Raw genomic sequence first — 20,581 nt, 5'->3', positions numbered from 1 at the left:
CAGCAGACGGACGACTGTGTTGACCCAGTTTGTTTCCGTTTCACTGGTGTCGATGGTCAAATGATCACAGTTGACACCTGGTTCAGGACTCTGCTCATCCTCATAAATCCTTCTCCTTAGTGAAAAATGTGGCACCATTTAAAAACTTGATAAATGTCTCTATTACTGCAGTTTTCCTAGCAAATGTTTTCAGACGTTCAAAGACCTTTAGTATAAGTGGGTGTTAGTTTAATTGCGCACACAGAAGTCTGTTTACGTTTTATACAGTTTCTAATCCGCGGGAAATATCTGATAGCTTGCTAAAATCTGACCCTAACATTAGCTTTGTTAGTTGGTTGAGTTGACTGCATAAAAGCTCCTCCTGCAGTTTCTGGGTGTAAATAGTTAATTTCTAAGTAACTGGTTTGGTTGGTGCAACCAGTTTTAATCCAGTGCTGCTAAAACTTAGTGAACACTGAGGTTAGAACTAAAGAACGGCTGCTGCATCCGACTGTAATGTGTTTTTGTTTTTGCACTTCACATCCAAGAGCATCATAAAAACACTTCAGAATTCATGAAGCTCCACTATAAAAACTCTGTGTATGATAATTTGTTCTTAGTTGTGTCGTATGACGACCTTGATGAAGGCCACGAGCAGAAAGACGCTGGTCTCAGAGTAAAGTTGTTCTTTAACCTATAGGTGTTGCTGGCGTCCTGAGCACTTCATACTTTTCCCTCCTGCACCTTGGACGTAGGTAAAGGCCAGGATGATGAATATCTGCCAGTTTCTTCAGTATCAATGACAATCATTCATTCAGCAAACATGAAGAAACAAACATCTTACAACTTGTTTATTTTGTTCAAGTATTTTAACATTTCCCAATATAAAGTGTTAGCACGTTAGCATGCCCCATTAGCATTCATCTCAATAAATCCAGTTAAAGAGATGGTTCAGAGGAAGTGAAGCCTTGGGCAAGTGTGAAGTTTGACCTGGTGGTGGGGCTACATGAAAAGTCAGAGGATTCATCCCCTGGAGAACGTGACTGTGTAAAGTTCCATGACAGTCACACACACAGAGCTGAAAACAAAAACTCTGCTGTTCCAAATACATGAAGACGTTTTTAAAAAGTTGGTCCGAAAACACATAGTAATCAGTGTGCATTGTGCGTCGTCACGGTAACAACTCAGAAGGGATCTCCACTGTCCAGAGGTCGCGACCTCCTCGGGCGCTCAGCGGCTCCTTCAGCCAGCGAGGGTTGGACAGGTGCGTCAGGTGTTTCTCCTGCAGACCAATCAGGACGGCTGACCGCTCCAGGTGCTGTAGCTCCTCCACCTGTAGGGAGGCGGGGCAGAACCAGGTCCCTCCCACATCCACCAATCCTGAAAGAGATTCATTTACACAGGTGATGCCTTCAGGGACTCCTCGTAAACAGGAATTTCAGGGAAAACAGACATCATTCCCCACCTGCTACCACGCCACGGCCAAATCTCTCCCCAGACTCCAGGACCCCTTGGATCTGAGCCTGGTTCATCCCCAGCAGGCCGCTCAGCACGGCCCGCCACTCGTCCCCCTCCCAGTCCCGCTGGGCGATGTGGACCGCCAGAGTCTGGTTCTCCAGCGGGGCCAGCAGGGGCCTCCAGCGGCTCTCCACCGTCTTCACTCCATCCAGAACCAGGCCAGCGTATGGCTGCCGGAACGACAGGCACCACACCTGCACCGACATGTCTGCAAAACAAATGCACCCCAGACTCAATACTGAGGAGGTCTATGAGTCCGACACCAGGTTCTGGTTTTATTGTAGGTGCCACCAGACAATGTGTGTCTGATACGTTTTGAAAAAGTCACATTTATGTGAAAGATCAAAATGGAAGAATCTTCTGGCAAATTAACCAGAGGTGAGACATTAAGCATCAAGTGGAAACCTGACTCCAGTCTCTACACCTAAACGGAGGGACCTCTGTCTCTGTCCGTCTGTCTTTGTTTGCCATTTTCGGGACAACCGATTGACGTCAACCTTGGCGGTTTGACAGCTGTATCGCTGAGGACCTGAAGACCCGCAGTGTCGACTGAAGGTTTTTGGATCAGCGGTTCTGAGAAAATCGAAAATGCAGACGCACGATAATCTATATAACCCTACGCAGCGGGCTCAATGACGTCACAGCTGTGTCTCAGGAATCTGATGTCACGATGCACTGTGACATCAGAGGACGAATCTCACTGCTCCGGCAGAAATAAAACCAGCAGATCAATTCGATAGAATCAAAAGCCCTGTTTCATAAGAGCCTTATAACCTCACGCTCTCTGATTTGTCATGAAGTAATTTTGCTCTTTTGAATGGAGTTGGCTGTTAGACTGAAAGCGCTGAGTGGGGGTCAGAGGTCAGACTGCGTTGGTTCCACACGTGGGCCTGTACAGACTCATGTTCCTCCCGTCAATGTTCCACGACTGCAGGAACCTTCAGCTCACTGATTATTTTACTGAAGGAACTGCAGCTGTTCGTGGAAGTTATTTCATCTTCCAGCATAACAGATGTGTCCGTAGACAAACGAGGAAACATTCATTTGCCGAATATTTGAACGGAGTTTGGCACGGACCGTTTTCCGTACAGGGCGGGATATGAGGAGAGATGAAAAGTCTTTGTCGATCCTCGCTTAAAACCTCCAGCTAGGTCAAAGCTTAACGGCTCTAATTGTCAGTAAATATCGTTTTAGTTACAAGTATCCGCGTGACGGTCTTCGCGACGTCCAACGAGCTCCGGACTCCGCCGCTCTTTTGGCTTCTTTGAGTCGCTTCCTCTTCAGATCGCTTCTTCCTCTCAATGTGAAATTGCTGTGCATACAACACACGGCTCGGCGGTTACACTGCCCTCCCGAGGACACAAGCTCCGGCTGAACTCCGGGGTTCAGCCCTCAGACCGCGTTGGTGTTGGTTGATGACGCCGAGGTCACGTCCTCATTTCCCCGTTACAAACTAACTCGTGTACGTTTCATCAGCCAGACTCCAACATCTGGGACGGCGGAATGCAGCGGTGATGACGTACCTGAGCTTTCACCTCAGTCAGAGTAGCAGCACCACGCAATGCTCGGCCTCCATTTACCATCCTGCACGTAAAATGTTAGGCTACAGGAGGTTTGAAGTTGTTATTGTGTTACTATGATATTGGATATTGTCACTGCTGATACATTAACATCTTAATGCTGTAGCTGGTCTTTCTTCAGGTAGTTTCATCCGTAAAAGTCGTGTTCTATAAACTCATCATATGTTTTGTACAGTCTTGATCTGGACAGTCACCAGGAACTGCAGCTGTCGAAGCAGAAGAAAGCGGAAATGAGTGCAGCGCTGGCCTGAATGTCCGCTCCACGGCTGACAGGGTGGAGGAGAAAGGCTCTGAAACGTGGGGGCTGCTCTGGTGGCCCAGTGGTTTTAGATGCTGAGGCAGTGCTGTCCCCCAGCTCTTAAAGTTCCAGCCCTCATTTCCTGTCAGCTCTCCGATAAACACACCAAACATTCAAATAATACTTCCTAGTAAAATGTTAGCGGTTTTGTTTTTGGCGTCAGGACCCACAGAACTCCACAGATATACCTGATGAACCCACTGATCCGACTTCGGGATACAGGACATCTGGTTCACATCTGGTTCCGTGTCACTTTTAAACACGTGCAGGAACAGGCAGCTGATCAGAAAACTCAGAGCCACATCACAAACCTTTAAACTGCTGAACAAACATCTGTACCTGCTGTGGTGACGAGAACCCCCTCGGACCACTCGCAGCTCTGGTTTTTAAATCCCGTGCATTGTTTCTGTTTCATTTATTTAGCTCACTGCTCGACTACACTTTCTGTACATTTTATTCAGCAATAAGAAGATAAACCTTCTCCACACTGACACAAGAATGACATTCTGGCAGAAAAATACTGAAACTCGTACGTTTAGGCCAACCCAGTAAGAAATAATCACATTTAAACAGTCTAAAAATACTATGTAAAATAAAATAAAAAGATCCCAGTGAAGCTCAGTGGCTGCTGCAGCTCTGACCCCTAAACTGCTCCTGTGCAAAACCTTGAAACCTTTTTTATGCAATTTTAGAAGGAAAGCAGTTACATCACATTAAAATTAAGATTAAAATTGGAAATGAGCAAATACAATCTGTAAGAACAAACCAAAAATGAACTACTTACAAATCTATTTAAATCTATTAACCTTGTTTGAACTGAATTTGAAAAATACTGTAATTTTAAATATAACAAAACTAATAACACAAAAACTCTAATGTAACAACATGAATCCAATCAGCTGCTCCGAACAAAGATCACAAATAAACATAACTCACAACTGATGTTGTTAATAAAGTTTTTCTTTCTTTTGAAGACAGACTTGTTTCACAGTGTTTTCATTTGTTTTATGAATTTGCTATTTTTTTCCACCAACATGCAAATCACAGAGCAGAGAACACAGCACAGATCAATAAAGCAATAAATCTCTACAGCCAATCACAGATGGTACAGGACAGGAAGCACACGCCCCCTCATTATATATTTTTTCTGAAGACAGATCATTGTTTACATCATCAGCATCAGCGATGACATCACTAGACAGGAAATACTGCATCAAAAAATTCAGTTGACATGAAACATTGAAAGCAGTTTCCTGCCAGGGGGCGCTGTCTACTGGATTATGTCATCACTACATCACACTGATGAATCTAACGCACATGTCTCACCTTGCAAAATAACATCACGTAAGTAGAACAAAATGCATCATGGGATGCCAACTGGCACTTTGTGTGACATTGAATGAAGAAAAAATCTAATAAATAGAAAAATGAGTAATAAAAAGCAGCATGTGGCTGTGTGGCGTCTCAGACTGTCGTCAGTCTCCGAACTCATTAAGAATCGTGATGTATTTCAGAAAGACCATTAACAAGATCTTCTCTGGTTACCATAGCAACTAACGAATCAGATGCTGAAACCAGCTGTACAAGAAAACCAGCAGAGAACACGAGGAAACACATCGATGTTCACAGCTACAAAATACTGTTGGTCAACTACATTAGAGGACAAAGAAAATATTTACAAGACACAAAGAAAATCCCCCAAAAGTCAGGAAACAATCACAAAATGCAAAAACCCAAACCATAAATAAAATATGTAATAAATCATTTTCCAAAATTAAACATTTTAGAGTAAAAATCAAAATTTGGCAATTTGACAAAAACATCAGAAACTTAAAATTGGAGACATTAGCAATTGGAGACATTAATACAACGGTTTTGTAATATATAATGAAAATGAAGCCAAAAAACGTGAACAAATAATATCTGAAGTAAGAAAAATATGATTCGTTTTCCTGTTTAAGCAGCAAAATAAATCTATAAATCTATAAACTAGACTGACACCTAGCAGAGCGCAGAGCCTTTCAGATGCAAAAAACACCCATCTTACAATGTTACGCAAAGTGATAAAAAATTAAATTCCTGAATCCGTCCATTTGACCGGATCCGCACCAAAACGTAACAGGTTCTTCCCTGGACCAGGCCCCGTCCCTCCACCAAGTTCGGTGCAAACCAGTTCAGTAGTTTTAGCGTAATCCCGCTGACAAAAATAAGTTCCTTTGCCAAGTTAATAAAATGAAATGTTTTGATTCCACTGAACAACTTTTAAAAACTGTAAAAAAGAACACAAATCGAACTAAATTCAACAGAGCTGTGGTTACACTCGGTCCTTCAGCAGAGGAAGTCGAACCAGAAATACTTTTTATTCATGAGGAAGAAGATCTGCAGTTTTTCCAGAACACAGGAAACACAGCAAGGACCAGGGAATAACGACATGAACAGTTTCACAGCTGCCGGACACCTCGTTAACGTCTTCTTGTTAGTTTATAGAAACAGCAGAGCGCCACCTGCTGGACCACCTGCGGCTCACGGTCAAATAACTGATCAGTGTTTGAGACTCCAGTTTAATCAGTTTCAAGTAATAATACCAAATATTTACTGTCATTATCATTATTTTTACCAATTGTATAAGTCAATATAAATCAGTCTTAACTCCTGTCAGCGCCCCCTACAGGCTTCACAGTTCCTTACAAACATCCTGATCATTTACCTGTCCTCAGAATCTGAACGTGTAAAGTTTGTCCTGAGGGGGGCGCTACAGGAAACATCAGGGAGTCATTAAAATCTCAAGGGTTCATCCTCTGGAGATCGGGACAGTGATCAGCAGATTTCAGGACAAGCTGTCTCTTAAATTTGGAATTTTTTGTGTAAGAATGATGCCAATTTACAATATGCACTGTCCCTTAATAGCAGTTATATATGTATACAAATGTCCTTCATGATGCCATAATACAAATTTGTTACATACGGGCTCCTGTAGCTGCAGTTACATACGTATGGAACTTTGGGATTTCAGGTCAATTGGAATTATGTAAGTACTACATTTCTGCTATATGCGATATACACAAGTTTACGATGTACTCTCTCCTTGAATTTGCAGTGATTCCGTTTGCTACAGTATGTCATAGGTACAAATTTGTAATATATTACTCTCTTAGCTGTAGTTACGTATGTACATAAATTTGTGTCATTTGTGATACACACACATTAGGAATTAACACTCCTTGAATTGTAGTTACATACTTATATAAAAGTGTAATATACACCATCCTTTATTTGTAGCTGTGTACGCAGATACATTTGTGTTAGATGTGATTTACACACATTTGAGACGTATGCCCTCCTTTAGTTGAGGTTACATACATGTGTAAATTTGCATTAGGGATCTTCTTGAGCTGCAGTCACTGTAGGTACATAAATGAATTTGTGTTATGTGTGATGCCATATATACACATTCTCAATATGATTTCTCTCTGACTCATAGAAATGTCGGTGACTGGAGCAGGCTTGGTGAAGAGCTCTTCATCTAGACTAAAATGTTGGACCAAAAGACAAACATGTCGACACCCAGGCTCCACCTCCAGTGGGTTGAAAGTAATAAAAAGGTAAATGAGAATAATTAACTGATTTTATATAAACTAGTTTTGAATGATCTTAGTATCTTTATTTTCAAACTTTGGAAAATTGTGTTATTATTCATCAGTTTATCGTCCATCCAAAACTTCGTCCCAGTGACTTCATTGGTGTTTTATTTGCTCTGTTAGTTTTACGTTTCAACCGTGTCAGGACTGATCCGGGGTCCGTCTTTGTGTTAATGAAGTGTCAGACTGTGAGCTTCCTCCTCATCTCCTCAGTCGGACCACTCCTGGTCCTCAGGTTCGGACTCCTCCTCTGATTCGCTGTACTCAACGGCAATGCGCCGTGACAGGATGGTGGCGACGTCATTTCCTGTGGGCTCTCGCTTCTTGGCCTCCTCCTGTTCACGCTGCTCCTGAACCTTCCTCAGCTGGATCCCTGCAGACCAAGAGAAAACAGAACCTCAACGGCATAAACTACAGGACACTATGTAGCTCTGGTTCTACGAGTTCTGTTGACCTTACAAAGACGGTATGTAACTCTGGTTCTATGAGTCCTGATAACCTCCAGAGACAGTATGTAACTCTGGTTCTATGAGTCCTGATAACCTCCAGAGACAGTATGTAACTCTGGTTCTATGAGTCCTGATAACCTCCAGAGACAGTATGTAACTCTGGTTCTATGAGTCCTGATAACCTCCAGAGACAGTATGTAACTCTGGTTCTATGAGTCCTGATAACCTCCAGAGACAGTATGTAACTCTGGTTCTATGAGTCCTGATAACCTCCAGAGACAGTATGTAACTCTGGTTCTATGAGTCCTGATAACCTCCAGAGACAGTATGTAACTCTGGTTTAACAAGTCTCAGGTTTCATTCTCCCAGCTGATATTTTATCAGTAACAAAGATTTTTGAAGTAGTCAAATTCTCATAGCTGTGAGAAGCTAAGCTATGGCTACTTTGCCACTGCGCAGAGCCTAATAGTTTACTGTGAAACAAACCATGACTGTCTGTACAAACAGCACAAATATCATTACACACAAATAATAAACAGCGACGGCTACTCTCAGGTATGTTCTGTATAATATATGAGACCGAGAAGCAGAATAAATTGTCATTACCAGTTAGCTGGGTAGCCATTAGCAACAAACTTCCTTGTCATACACTCAGCTAATACAGCACATAAACACAATTTGTTGCTAACAGTGTACCAGCTGACCTCTGCGTATGGCAGCCAGTAGGTCACTGCGGGCGTCGTTCGTCGGCACGTTTGGTCCGCCAGGAGGCTTCCTGCCATCCATCACTGGGGGCAATGGGGGTGCAGCAGTGGCCGAGGGTGGGGCTTGGCCTCCGGGCCGGGAGGGGGAGGGGACATAGTTGGCTGGGGGAGGCGGGGGAGGAGAGGGGCTATAGGGACGAGAGAGGGTGGCAGAACCACCTAGAGACATAAAAGAAGATGTTTAATTTAATAATTAATGAATAATTAATGAATAATTGATGTTTTCATCTGGATCCCAGTCAGACAAACAAAATCAAATTGTCCATTATCTTGGTTACCAGGAGCAGCTGCAGGGTGCAGCGGTGTTGCCATGGGAGCAGTATGGGTGGAGCTTTTGGGGAATCCCATCTGTCCCGCTGACGGCATGAGAGGTGGGGGTGGCGGAGGGGCCGGAGGGATCTGATGGTCACTGAGGAGAGACGGATGTCAAACGTCAAACATGAGTCAGACCAGAGCCAGTATCAGGTTAATGAGTGTCTCTGTAAATCCTGAACAGACCAACCTGCAGCACATTCACACTGACACTCTGTGGAGATTATAGAAAATACTATAGGACACTAAATAAAGTATTGTGTCTTTTAATGCAGAGTTATTTAGCTGTACAAGATATCTGAAGTGCCTCACCGTAATATAGGAAAAAACAGTCAAAAATGTGTGTGTGTACTTGGCCTCCTTGGCAGCGTTGGTCCGTGCTCCGTTCTGATTGGCTGAGCCAGCGAGAGGTAGAGGGTGGTGGTGGTGATGATGCGGCTGGTTGCGGCCCAGAGAGTGCTGGCGGGCAGTTGCCACCGCAACTGCAGAGGACGCAGAGGTGGGTCGGAGAACGCGGTCCAATGACTGAGTCTGACCACTTCCACTAGTTGCCACACTGACGTGATCCTTCCCATCATGCCCCTGGGCATCATGGTGGTGGGGGCTGGCAGGGAAGGAGGTGTCATCTGACATACCCGACCTGGAATTGGGGGGGGTTAATAAGACATCTGAGTGTCAGTTGTTCTGAGGTCTTTTTACAAACAGCATTTTTTGTTATTTCAAAGAACGATCCCTGCATCATTTCAGATTGGATTTCATTTGCCTCTCATTTCTTCTACAGGTGGTGTAGCTTGAACTCTGGTTTGGACTGATGAGACAATAGTCAATAAGTCTGTTCCCATCCTCCTGTTTAACGCACATTTTTAATAAGTGCATGAAAAAGAGATTTAAGAAAATCTCAATCTAAAATCAGTGTAAAAAGTGTCTGCTGTGTTTGGTGTAACAGCAGCTGTGGCTAAAACAGCCTGAGTGAAAAAACGCTGATGAAGAGAGGAGACCATCAGGTCTGTGAGGAGCCATGAGGAGGCTGGAACCCTCGTCACATCAACAAATGAAACCAACAGAAACGTCAGATTTCCATCATGTTCTCCACGTGGTTTTTCATCGTCTGAGCTTTGACTGCGGCTCTTCTAATGACCTCATCTTGCCGTGTCCTTTTCTTCTGTGGTGGTTTAATGGCAGCATCAGGAGAATCAGCTCCACCAGCTATTTATCAGCTCATATTCACTCGGCAGCAGCCGAGGGAAACAAGACTTCACTCGCATTTGGACCATTTTCTGTTAATTTGGTGAAATTACGAGCTTCGTTTGGAAGGAAACCTGACTTATGAGTTGACTGTTCCACTTCCTCTACATGCTTTTACACTGACGGGGGTTGGAACAGGAAGTTGTAATGTGACTTCACATTAGTTTGAATTCTTGTATTTATTTACCTGTCAGGTGACATTGAGCCGTCTGAGGTGTGGTAAGGTGATGGTGTCACTCGAGCATCTGGGCGGAGCTCCTTGTCATAGGCCATCAGGTTCCACTCCTGCCGCCTGTTACGAGCTTTCCGAACCTTCACAGGAAGAAGAAAAACACTTAATGTATCTTTGACCAAAAAAATAAAACGATGGAATATTGAATAGAGTGAATATGAATAACGGAATAGAACAGAAATCTCACCTTCTTCACCTCCCGTCCTGAAGACTCCTCCACATGCTTCTGCTCCTGGATATGAACATTTTGTTTTTATTCTGCCACATTGCTGTTTTCAGACATGTGGGGTATGAATTTTCATGTAGAGGAACAGGATGCCAGACAGACCGACCGACAGAAACAGACAGACAGAGACAGACAGACAAACAGACTGAGACAGACAGAAACACATAGACAGAGAGACAGACGCACAGACAGACAGACAGAGACAGACAGAGGGACACAGACAGACAGAGACAGACAGTGAGACTGAGAGACAGTCAGAGAGACAGACAGACAGACAAACCTTCTGCCGTCTCTTCTCTTTGCGTTTGTTCTCGGTGGCCTGCAGCATCTTTTCCCTCCACAGATTGAAGAAGTAGGATGGGTCAGTGTAGAACTTCAGCCCATCCTTTTTATCATCCCTACACACAAACACACACTTAAGTTTTTATTGACTTATTATCCATTATTTTTAAACCTATACTTTCGGAAATACAGGACCTGACCTTTAATGGTGTCAGAGTTGGATGTTTAGTTGCAGCCACTAAGAAGCAAGTATACTAAAGTGGTTAAATTTGCAGACATCAGTTCCTGTTGTTTTGAGCTAGTGAAGCTTACACTGCTGACTGGTTTAGGTGTTGTGCCACAACAGACTACTTGGCGAGGTATGGCAGTTTAGTCCAGTCTGTAGGATCTGGGAGGAGGTGGTTTAGTCTGACCTGTAAGGTGTCAGGATGTTGAGGGGGGGGGGTTTGTCGCAGCGTTGGTACATCTCCAGCACCGGGTTGAGGATGGAGCTCCTTGATACCACCTGCTGGTCCTGGATAGTGCTGCTCCTGAAAGCCTTCCTCATGTTGATGTCCTGCAGAGATACTACGCCACAAGCAGTACTATTACTAAACAACAGGAATAGTAGTAGTGTTGTGATTTATTTTAAAATGTCTACACAAAAAGTTTGGCAATAATACTAACTGTGGTTCATGAAGGAAAACACAACAAGTCACAGATTCTGTTTTTTTCATGTTGAGAATCTCTAGGTGTAGTGGAGATAAAGACAGCAAAACACGGTTGTGATGGACTAGAATACAAGCAATTCAGGAAACCTTATTAATTGGCAACAGCGGAGAGTAAAGTGCAATCTGACCACCAGAAAAAGACGACCTTCAGGGACAAGTCTGTTGAGCTGTGCTCCCAGATAAGCACCTGATACCCACAATTCAGCCCAAAAAACCCACAGGGCCAGCGCAGTGTGGGTCTACCACCTGCAGGGTAATGTGCCCTGCCTGAAGTTTACCAGGCAAAGATGGGCCATGGATACGGAGAGTAATGGGCAGTAGCGTCCTAAGGTTAGAAAAGCAGGCTTCTGAAAGGAAGGTGTCTGGTTTGATCAGATAAATCTGGGCAGGATAAGTGAAAGAGCAGTGCTTGTTCCTCTTTTATTATGTGTAACTGTGTAACAGGGTGTTCGCACTCAAAGGCGTGAGTGCATGAAGAAATGTAACTTCATTGGTGAATATAAAGACAGAAGCAGAGCTTAGCTGGTCGCCACCTGGTTGTCAGTTAAATCAAGTGGTATGTGAAGAAATTTCTGCAGATGCAGTAAACCCAAACATGTTCATAGTGGGACTGGAAACATCTGGCTGAAGCCCTTGTCTAAAAAGTCTTTAACTGCCTTTTTCAGAGGAAGTTTCCTGAATCCCAGGGGAGGTTGGAGACATGACATCTGATCATCCATGTTCAAAGTCTCAAATGCTGGAGTGGCTACTTGGAGTAGTGATGACAAAGTCATCCTTGTCTGTTGTTACAACTAAGCAAGATCTTGCTGGTGGGCTCAATCAGTTAAGGAAGTAGTCAAGCTTTGGAGGGAGCTTTGGGCTTGTTTGGGCCTGGGTAATCTAAAAAAAATCAAACAGCTAATTGCAGTGCAGAAAGACAACAAGTTCTGTCTACCTTAAGCAAAAACTCAGGTGCCGGAGGAGTTTGGGAAGGCCACAAACTTTTGGACTTTCAGTCGGCCTCAAAGAGGTTCTGGCAAACCATCAGTCAACTCAGGAAGGGTAGTTAGAGCTTTAAACAGCCTTTACTTTGAGGTATGTTGACCTTGACTGGGAATGTTGTCGGGTGATCAAAGAAACACTAAGTAACTCCTAAATCCAACAGCCTTTGTAGATGAGTTGGACTCTTTGAAAGCCTCACCCAGGCTCTGGATATTGTTGGGCTGTCTCAGTTGACATGCTTCTTCAACATCTCATGGCAGTCGGGGACAGTGCCAGTAGACTGGCAGACTGGGGTACTGGTTCCCATTTCCAAAAAAGGGAGACCTACGGGTGCGCTCCAAGTTTTAGTGTATGCCACTACCCAGCCTCCCTGGGGAAGTTTCTATCAGGGTAGTGGAAAAGTGATTTGGACTGTCACACGTCAGACTCAGAAGGAGCAATGTAGATTATTTCCTCATCGTGGATAAATAGACCAACTGTTTACTCTCGCAGGGATACTGAAGAGGCCATGGGAGTTTCTCCATCCAGTCAACATATGTTTTGTGGACTTGGAGAAGGCCTATGACTGATTTCCCGAAGGTGTCTTGTGGGGGTACATTTGGAATATGGGGTGCTAGGGCCTTTACTAGGAGATCCTTGGTGCTTGTACAACCAGAGTGAGAGCTGTGTTTGTATTCTCCCAACAATAAGTCAAACATATTTTTGATGGGCATTGGACTGCACCAGAGTTGCACCTTGTCCCTGATACTGTTTGTTATTTTCATGGACAGAATCTAAAGGCTCAGACCCCGAACTCCAGTGTGTTCTGGGGAGAAATTAAACCAGTTAGGGTGACAGTTAGCACTTCAGTCTCAGACCATGGTACTCTGCTGGGAAGAGGATTGTTCCCTACTAGTCAGGAATTAGTTTTTGCCCTAAAAATGTTTTAATGTTTTGAAATGTTGATTATGAATGGCGATAAGATGGAGCATGAGACTGGATCCATCCAGTGGTGTGGTGTCAAGGTGAAAAGAGGGCTGAACCCGAAGGTGAAGGATGGCTGGATGGATGGAATGAAGCATCCTAAAGCACTAATGTGGCCCTGTAAGTGGCCAAATGTAAAATGTGATATTAAGTGTTGGCTTTTGTAGATGTAGGTTTTATTACGTTGACTAATGGTCTGACAACAGTGAGTATCCAGCAGCAGTGTTTGTTATCCACCTTCCTCCACGGTGGAGTCCAGCTGTGTAACCTTCACTGCAAGCAGGTCCACTCTCTCCTGCAGGCTGTTCATCCTCAGGTAGAAACTGTTGGCCTCTGTGAACAGCTCACCAAAGATGTCCTCGGCATGACGACCTGCACGCCATCAACATCAAACAACACACAACAACAACACAATGTAATCAACAATACAGTAACATTAAGGACTGATGTAAGGTGAGATTCTCCTGTGTTCATAGAACTGGAGTTACAGTGATAGCCATCACCACTCACTGAGTCCTCCGAGCTGTTTGATGACAGCAGCCAGGGTGCTGTTGGTCACACATTCCAGCTCACTGGCAACCCCGTCAGGCAGAGTACCACGGCACAAGTATCTGGGTTCAATAATCCGCTTCACCAACGGCATGGCTGAACTGGAGACAGAGACGGAGAAACCTTAACTTGTGTTTTCTCTCTCTGCTTGGTGTCCAGAGTGGTTAAAATCACTGGGATTATTACCAACATTTCTGGGGTGCTGCCTTTCAGTTTGACCTCCAAATGAATCGCTTTAGATTATCTGGACGAACTGTTGGTTTTGTGTGATGTATAACCAGTCTGATTTTCCGTCTGCTGGCGTTCCTTCAACTGTTGGACTTGAAAAAGTGATATGAAAGGTCTGATAAACCAGGATGATCCCAAATGTGTGTGTGAATATTTTGCATGAGGCAGTGCATAGAATGAAGAGCAACGAATACTCCTACAAAGCAGCTAACTACTATTCCACAGATTACAGAGCAGAGTTACAGAACTCAGAGGTGGATTCATTTTTCCTCCGTTCTTCTCTACAGGGAAATTGTTTCTGTCATCACATTTGCCTCAAATCAGTGACAAAATCCTATTGAACATGTGTTCTGAAGGTCAGCATTTGTTGGAAATAAAGGTTTTGCTCTACACAACGCTGAACTCATGCTTTTAGTGTGAAGATCTTGTAATGCTGCAGTTCCTCAAATGTCCACAAGTTCAGCTCTCAGCAGATTCACTGAGCTTCTTCTGCTGTTGGACTCACTGTTTTTTTATCAGCAATTATTAAAGAGGATTTGTTTGGGACGTTTATCTGCCTTGATTGACAGGTGTTTATCAGTACTGGGATGTCCTCAGAAGTATAAAAACATAAATGTGTGTAAGTGCACATCTGGATGTCAGTACACATACATACATATACTGTGTGTGTGTTTGTGTGCTGGAGTCTCAGAAGGCATCTCCATGGTAACACAGTCAGCCTTGTACATCACGCTCTGCTGCCCAAAGAAAAGACTATAGTTACTGTTGCTAAGAGACGGAGTGGGAGGTCCTACATCACATTATGTAATGTTACTGCAAACAAGAGGTAACTGACACTATAATCAGATTACTGCGATCACCCGTTCTGTTTGGTTTCCTTTTTGATGTGTTACAGAGGTTTTAAACATGTTTCTACAGATATTTACATTCAGTGTTTTTTCAGGCTGGTCTGGATTCAGAGCTGTCCCAGGAAAGGACTGCAGGACAGAGTCGAATAATCCTACATCATCACTCAGTGACACAGATTGTTCAGCGGGCTGTGCTGTTTCACAAACCTTGGAACCTTCCAGTGATGCTGGTGGTGCAGCTCATGTTTGTTAGTAAAATGCTAGTACAACTCGATTTAGAGAGCTCCTAGAGAACTCGATTTTACCAAAACAACACACATAGCACAACAACCAAAACCTTGGTAAAGTACCATCACGAGTAGCTGTGATGTGTCATTGTTCACATGCAGTCCAGACCGTAAGTATTTGGAAAATTTCACATTTTTGTTTTATAGACTCTGACCCTCAGCACATTCAGTTTGAAATAAAATAATGGATACTACATTAAAGAGCCAAGTCTCAGCTTAAATTTGAGCAGGTTTACATCAGTGTAGAAAGAACTGTTTGGGGGATAGAGCCCTTTAAAAACACAATGTCCACATAGTGTTCATCAAGTGGACCGCTGCTCAGTCAGACTGAGATAAGGTGACTGACTCAGACAGTGGAGGATCTTCCACCTATTCACCCTGAAAAGGTCTGTGGTTGTTTTGGCCACATGTTTAGGATCGTTGTCCTGCTGAATGATGAAATGTCTTCCAACGGCTTTTGATGCATTTGACTGAATTTTAGCTCACAGAATGCTCCTGTAAACCTCTGCATTCATCCTGTTGCTTCCATCAGCAGTGAAATCATCAGTAAACGCCAGTGGGCTGGTTCCATTGGAGCGATACAAGCCCAAGCCACAACAGAACCACCACCATGTTTGACAGATGAGGTGGTGAACTGCAGCCTGGTCTTTCTGTTTTTGAGGTTTAGCAGGGGTTTGCATCTTGTGGTGAATCCTCCGGGGTTCTGGTCATGAAGTCTTCTCTTGATCGCTGACAAGGAAACATTTCCAGCTACATCCTGGAGAGCGTTCTTGACTTTCCGTGCAGACATAAAGGGGTTTTTCTTATCCACGCAAATGATTTTCTGCTGAACTAACATTGACACGACACACAGCTGCTCAAGACACATTTAGTAGTCAAGTGTCCAACTACTTTTGAAACCCTAAACTCTGGACACTGTGTGTTTAAAGGGTTATATCTCCAACACTGTTAATTTTATATTAATGTAAACCAATTCAAATTAAAGATGAGACTCGGCACCTTAATGTAGTTTCCATTATTTTATTTCAAATTGACTGTGCTGAAGCTCAGAGCCTGAAGAACCAAGCATGTGTAACTGCCCAAATACTCAAGGTCTGGACCATACCTGCCTACGTATTTTGCATGTACCTGAAGGATTAAAGCTGGGATAGGCAACTTTGGAGAAACCAGCAAGAGAAGGCTACATTTTGAAGTATCTCACAGAGAAAATCCCAGCCCCTCCCTTCAGGCCTTCCACCAAAACACATGAATGTGCACTGCGTGACTGCTGCTGGAGGACGAGTCCACGAGAGAGAGAGTTGTCATCGCTGACCGTAACCAACTACCTCATGTCTCATTCACATGTAAGAAAACACCAAACATTATCATAACGACCATAAAAGACAAACGTGGCTATTATTAGCACTCGCAGCTGTCTAGCTTTTCCTTACCGCTGGCTGAAATATTTTTAGTATATAACTGCAACTAAAACAGGTATCACAGTTTTGATTATTTTAACACCAGACATCTGCTGGTCAGATTGTCCTGAAACTCTCCTTCCTGTTCTCCAGAGGATGAACCCTTCAGATGTTAGTGCCTTCCCGATGTTTCCTGTAGCGCCCCCTTCAGGACAAACTGGACATGTTCAGATTCTGAGTTCAGGTGAAGGATCTGTTCCCACTAATAAGAAGAGTCAGGGTCCAGATTGTGTTTAATCTGAACTGATCCTCACGCAGGTCCCTCAGACTCCACGACTCCTTTCAACTCGTTTTAGAGCTCAGCTGCCTAACGAATGGTGACCATGGAAACCAGCACTCCTCCATGCTGTGAGCATGCTCAGACACTCAAGAAACACACTCAAGCTCATCTTGCTGTCCTTGTGGGGACTCTGTACAATCGCTGTATGTGAGGACTCTTGATAAGTGGACAAGACGTTTCACACAAACAGCAGCTCTGTGTTGTTGTTTTCTAGTGCGTGAAAATTGCGGCTCAGACGTCACCGTCGGTTTTGAGGCCGTCACGTATCTTAATTTACGTAATCTAGATGGTTTCCAGATGAGATGGAAACACAAACAGGAATGTGCAAGGAGTTTAGTTCCTGGAACTATTTGGCTGAGGACGAGTCTTATGTGTCTCATTCAGCCTTCAGTCCTCTGAAGGCTGAAGGACATGCCCATGTCCACATCTGGAGTGTCCTGTTCTTCACTTGGTGCAGTCCTCTGGATCAGATAATCATCCTGAGGCAGTGATTGGCTGCTGGCGTGACGTGTGAAGCGGTGAATCATGTGGCCTGTGGCAGATTCTTTACACATCACATGAGTCTGATCTGTCCTCTGAAAACCTCCTAATAACATATATATCCAGACAATACACCACCGCTGTAAACTCTGTGTACTGATGGAGAACGTTCCCACTGTTGAGAATACAGCCCCTGACGTACTCCAACGCAGACACGGTTCTGTCTACACCACGAGCATCTGTGAAGGAGAATGTGTTCACACAGTGGGGTTGTTCATACAGTCCGTCATTTTTGTTTGCATCCTTGGCAGGTGATGGCATTTACGTCACACAGACCCCTTATTTCTCTGTGGACGTGAGATGTACCAGACACATCCAGAGCAGATCAATGTGAGTTATGAGTGAAGTGGTGAATCTCCCTGCTCACTTTAAGTTAAAATCTTTCAGATTTAGTTCATTCCAACCTAATTTTTGCCTGAATTTTTTGCATTAGACAGATACACCAGCTGGTCTAATGTCGGATTCCTGACAAACTGTCTGCTCGGCGACTGCATTAAACCACTGCTGCTACCATGGTTACCACGGGTGTCACCAAGTCGACCGGGACTGAAATCTGTTTCCGTGTCCAAACTTCAGACACATGGAGCGGACGGGGTCCTTGTGAACAGGTCTACCGATGCAGACAGCCCCAGTGTGGTGTAAACACAACCGCACCTGTTCAGGGTCTAAACATCAGGTGTGTGAAACAGCATCTCACGAGTGATCAGCTCCTGTTAAAGCATCACATGAAAACATGACTTCATATTTCAAAGGTGATAAGAGGTCACAGATATAAGCTCCGCCCTCACACAGGTAATTAGATGACATGTCCAACACACACACACACACACACACACACACACACCATGAAGCAGTCTGGCTGCATTACGTCATGCAGTCAGCACAGTGTAATGGAGCAGCGTGTGTGTGTGTGTGTGTGTGTGTGTGTGTGTGCAGGCCTGTTCATACACCTGCTGACACTCGATCGGTCTATCGATTAGCTGATCAGTCGATCTGCGTCCATCACGGTCCGTTCGTAATGACCGGTGATGATGTCATCACCGGTACCGGATGACTGACAGGATGAGTTTCTGTACGACCGTAACGGCCCGCGGATCGATCACGGCGCTGATCTGTAGGGTACAGGCCAGTTCGAAACCGGTAAGAGCCAGTAACCGACCGATGAAACTCACCGCGGGTTGAGGAGGGTTCTACTCCGGTGTGCGGTTCGTTCTGCTGAGGCTCGTCCGTCACAGAGCTGCGGGCGGCGGACTCCTCCGACCCTCTGACCGGGAATGGATACGGAGAGAGACAGAGTAGGGAGCCAATCTCACTCTCCTCCTGTCGGTTCATCGGAGCTCCTCGGCTTCTGTCGGCTCATCGGATCTCCTCGGCTTTTGCCGGGAAACTTCGGCTGCTCAGTGTTGATACGTTTGTCAAAGGCTTCAGTGAAGCACAGTAAACAGGAGAGCTGCTCACATCTGAATGACCCAGACACACAGATTCACTGACTGATAGATGCATGATATAGCTAATAAATATATTGGCATTTATTTGGACTACTATTATTACCTCCACCAATGCTGGAAAAATGGAGTGCCTATATTCAATTCTGTTCAATTGAGTTTTGTCCATATAGCACCAAATCATAACAGAGGTTGTCTCAGGACACTTTTCATGTAGAGCAGGTCTAGACCAGGACTCTTTATAGTTGTGTTTACAGAGACCCATCATTCCCCCATGAGCAAGAGCTTGGCGACAGCGACAAGAAAAAACTAACTTTTAACAGGAGAAAGAGCGAGAGAGCAGGAGGAAGGAGAACATAGGACAATGCAGGTTCCACATCAAGATGTATAATAGTAATGGAAGTAATAATAATAATAATAAAACTAAATATAATAATAGTAATCATAATCATAATAATTCAAGCAGTGGGTGTTGAGCAGGATCAAGGGGACAGTAGGTGGTTTACAGTCACGGATCAAGACTCTGCAGCACCAGGGGCAGAAACACCTGCAGAGAGCGACAGGAGGAGAGAAGAGCTTGGTGCATCATGGGAACTCCCCCACCAGTCTAGACCTATAGCAGCATAACTAGGGGGTGGTTCAAGCCAAGCCTTAGCCAGCCCTGACTGTAAGCTTTATCAAAAAGGAATGTTTTAAGCCTACTCTTAAACCTGGAGAGGGTCTCTGTCTCCCAGACCCAAACCGGAAGATGGTTCCACAGTAGAGGAGCCTGATAACTGAAGGCTCTGCCTCCCATTCTACTTTTGGAGACTCCAGGAACCACAAGCAAGCCTGAGTTCTGGGAGCGCAGTGTTCTAGTGGGGTAATAGGGTTCTATGAGCTCTTTAAGATATGATGGTTCCTGACCATTAAGAGCTTTGTAGGTGACGAGGAGGATTTCAAATTCTATTCTGGATTTTACAGGGAGCCAATGCAGAGAAGCTAACACAGGAGAAATGTACTCTTTTCCTAGTTCCTAAAAGTACTCGTGCTGCAGGATTCTGGATCAGCTGGAGAGTATTTAGAGACTTGGTGGGACAGCCTCATAATAAGGAATTACAATAATCCAGACTAGAGGTAACAAAAGCATGGACTAGTTTTTCAGCGTCCTTTTGAGACAGGATGTTCCTGATTTTTGCAGTGTTATGTAGGTGAAAAAAGGCAGAGCTTGAAGTTTGTTTTACTTGGAAGTTAAAGGACGTATCCTGATCAAAGATAACTCAGAGATTTTCCATCTGTGGTGCTGGAGGCCTGGGCAATGCTATTTAGAGTTAGTATATCATTAGATAATGTGTTTCTGAGGTGTTGGGGGCCAAGTACAGTAACTTCAGTTTTGTCCGAGTTTAACAGCAGAAAGTTGCTGGTCATCCAGGTCTTTATTTCCTTAAGGAAAGCTTGAAGTTTAGCCAACTGATTGGTTTCACCAGGCTTCATTGACAAGTACAGTTGGGCATCATCTGCATAACAGTGGGACTTTATGGAGTGTTTCCTAATGATATTGCCTAAAGGAGGCATATATAAGGTGAATGGAACTGGTACTGCTGAACCCCTGATAAATAGGACTTAAATCAGCTTAGAGTGGTTCCTTTAATGCCAATTAAATGTTCCAGTCTCTGTAATAGGATATGATGGTCAATGGTATAAAATGCAGCACTAAGATCTAACAAGACAAGTACAGAGACAAGTCCTTTGTCCGATATATTTATTAGATCATTTGTAACTTTCACCAGT

At 44.1% G+C, this 20,581-nt stretch overlaps 2 protein-coding genes across 4 annotated transcripts; both read right to left on the bottom strand.

The window, feature by feature from the left end:
- Positions 1-810: 810 nt before the first annotated feature.
- On the bottom strand, positions 811-2,841 carry zgc:110222 (uncharacterized protein LOC550336 homolog). Of its 3 annotated transcripts, none has more exons than XM_040144996.1 (3): positions 2,575-2,840; positions 1,445-1,705; positions 811-1,359 (listed from the first exon to the last, which is right to left on the bottom strand). In XM_040144996.1, exons 2-3 carry the CDS (start codon positions 1,701-1,703, stop codon positions 1,151-1,153), a joined length of 468 nt encoding a protein of 155 aa, XP_040000930.1. In that variant the 5' UTR covers positions 1,704-1,705; positions 2,575-2,840; the 3' UTR covers positions 811-1,150. The 3 variants fall into 3 exon arrangements, with proteins under 3 accessions (XP_040000930.1, XP_040000932.1, XP_040000931.1); XM_040144998.1 differs by having other exon boundaries at positions 2,696-2,840; XM_040144997.1 differs by having other exon boundaries at positions 1,445-2,841.
- Positions 2,842-7,137: 4,296 nt separating this feature from the next.
- Positions 7,138-18,630, bottom strand: LOC120800249 (wiskott-Aldrich syndrome protein family member 3-like). Its single transcript, XM_040146207.1, has 11 exons — positions 18,539-18,630; positions 13,688-13,827; positions 13,415-13,549; positions 10,937-11,090; positions 10,522-10,639; positions 10,203-10,247; positions 9,971-10,095; positions 8,891-9,178; positions 8,505-8,635; positions 8,167-8,385; positions 7,138-7,386 (listed from the first exon to the last, which is right to left on the bottom strand). The coding sequence occupies exons 2-11, from the start codon at positions 13,818-13,820 to the stop codon at positions 7,223-7,225; spliced, it is 1,512 nt and encodes a 503-aa protein (XP_040002141.1). The 5' UTR covers positions 13,821-13,827; positions 18,539-18,630; the 3' UTR covers positions 7,138-7,222.
- Positions 18,631-20,581: the final 1,951 nt, after the last annotated feature.

Source organism: Xiphias gladius, chromosome 15, assembly GCF_016859285.1.
Source record: "Xiphias gladius isolate SHS-SW01 ecotype Sanya breed wild chromosome 15, ASM1685928v1, whole genome shotgun sequence".
Lineage (NCBI taxonomy): Eukaryota > Metazoa > Chordata > Actinopteri > Istiophoriformes > Xiphiidae > Xiphias > Xiphias gladius.
The sequence above is the reverse complement of the archived record's forward strand: the minus strand, read 5'-3'. Positions and strand labels throughout refer to the sequence as shown.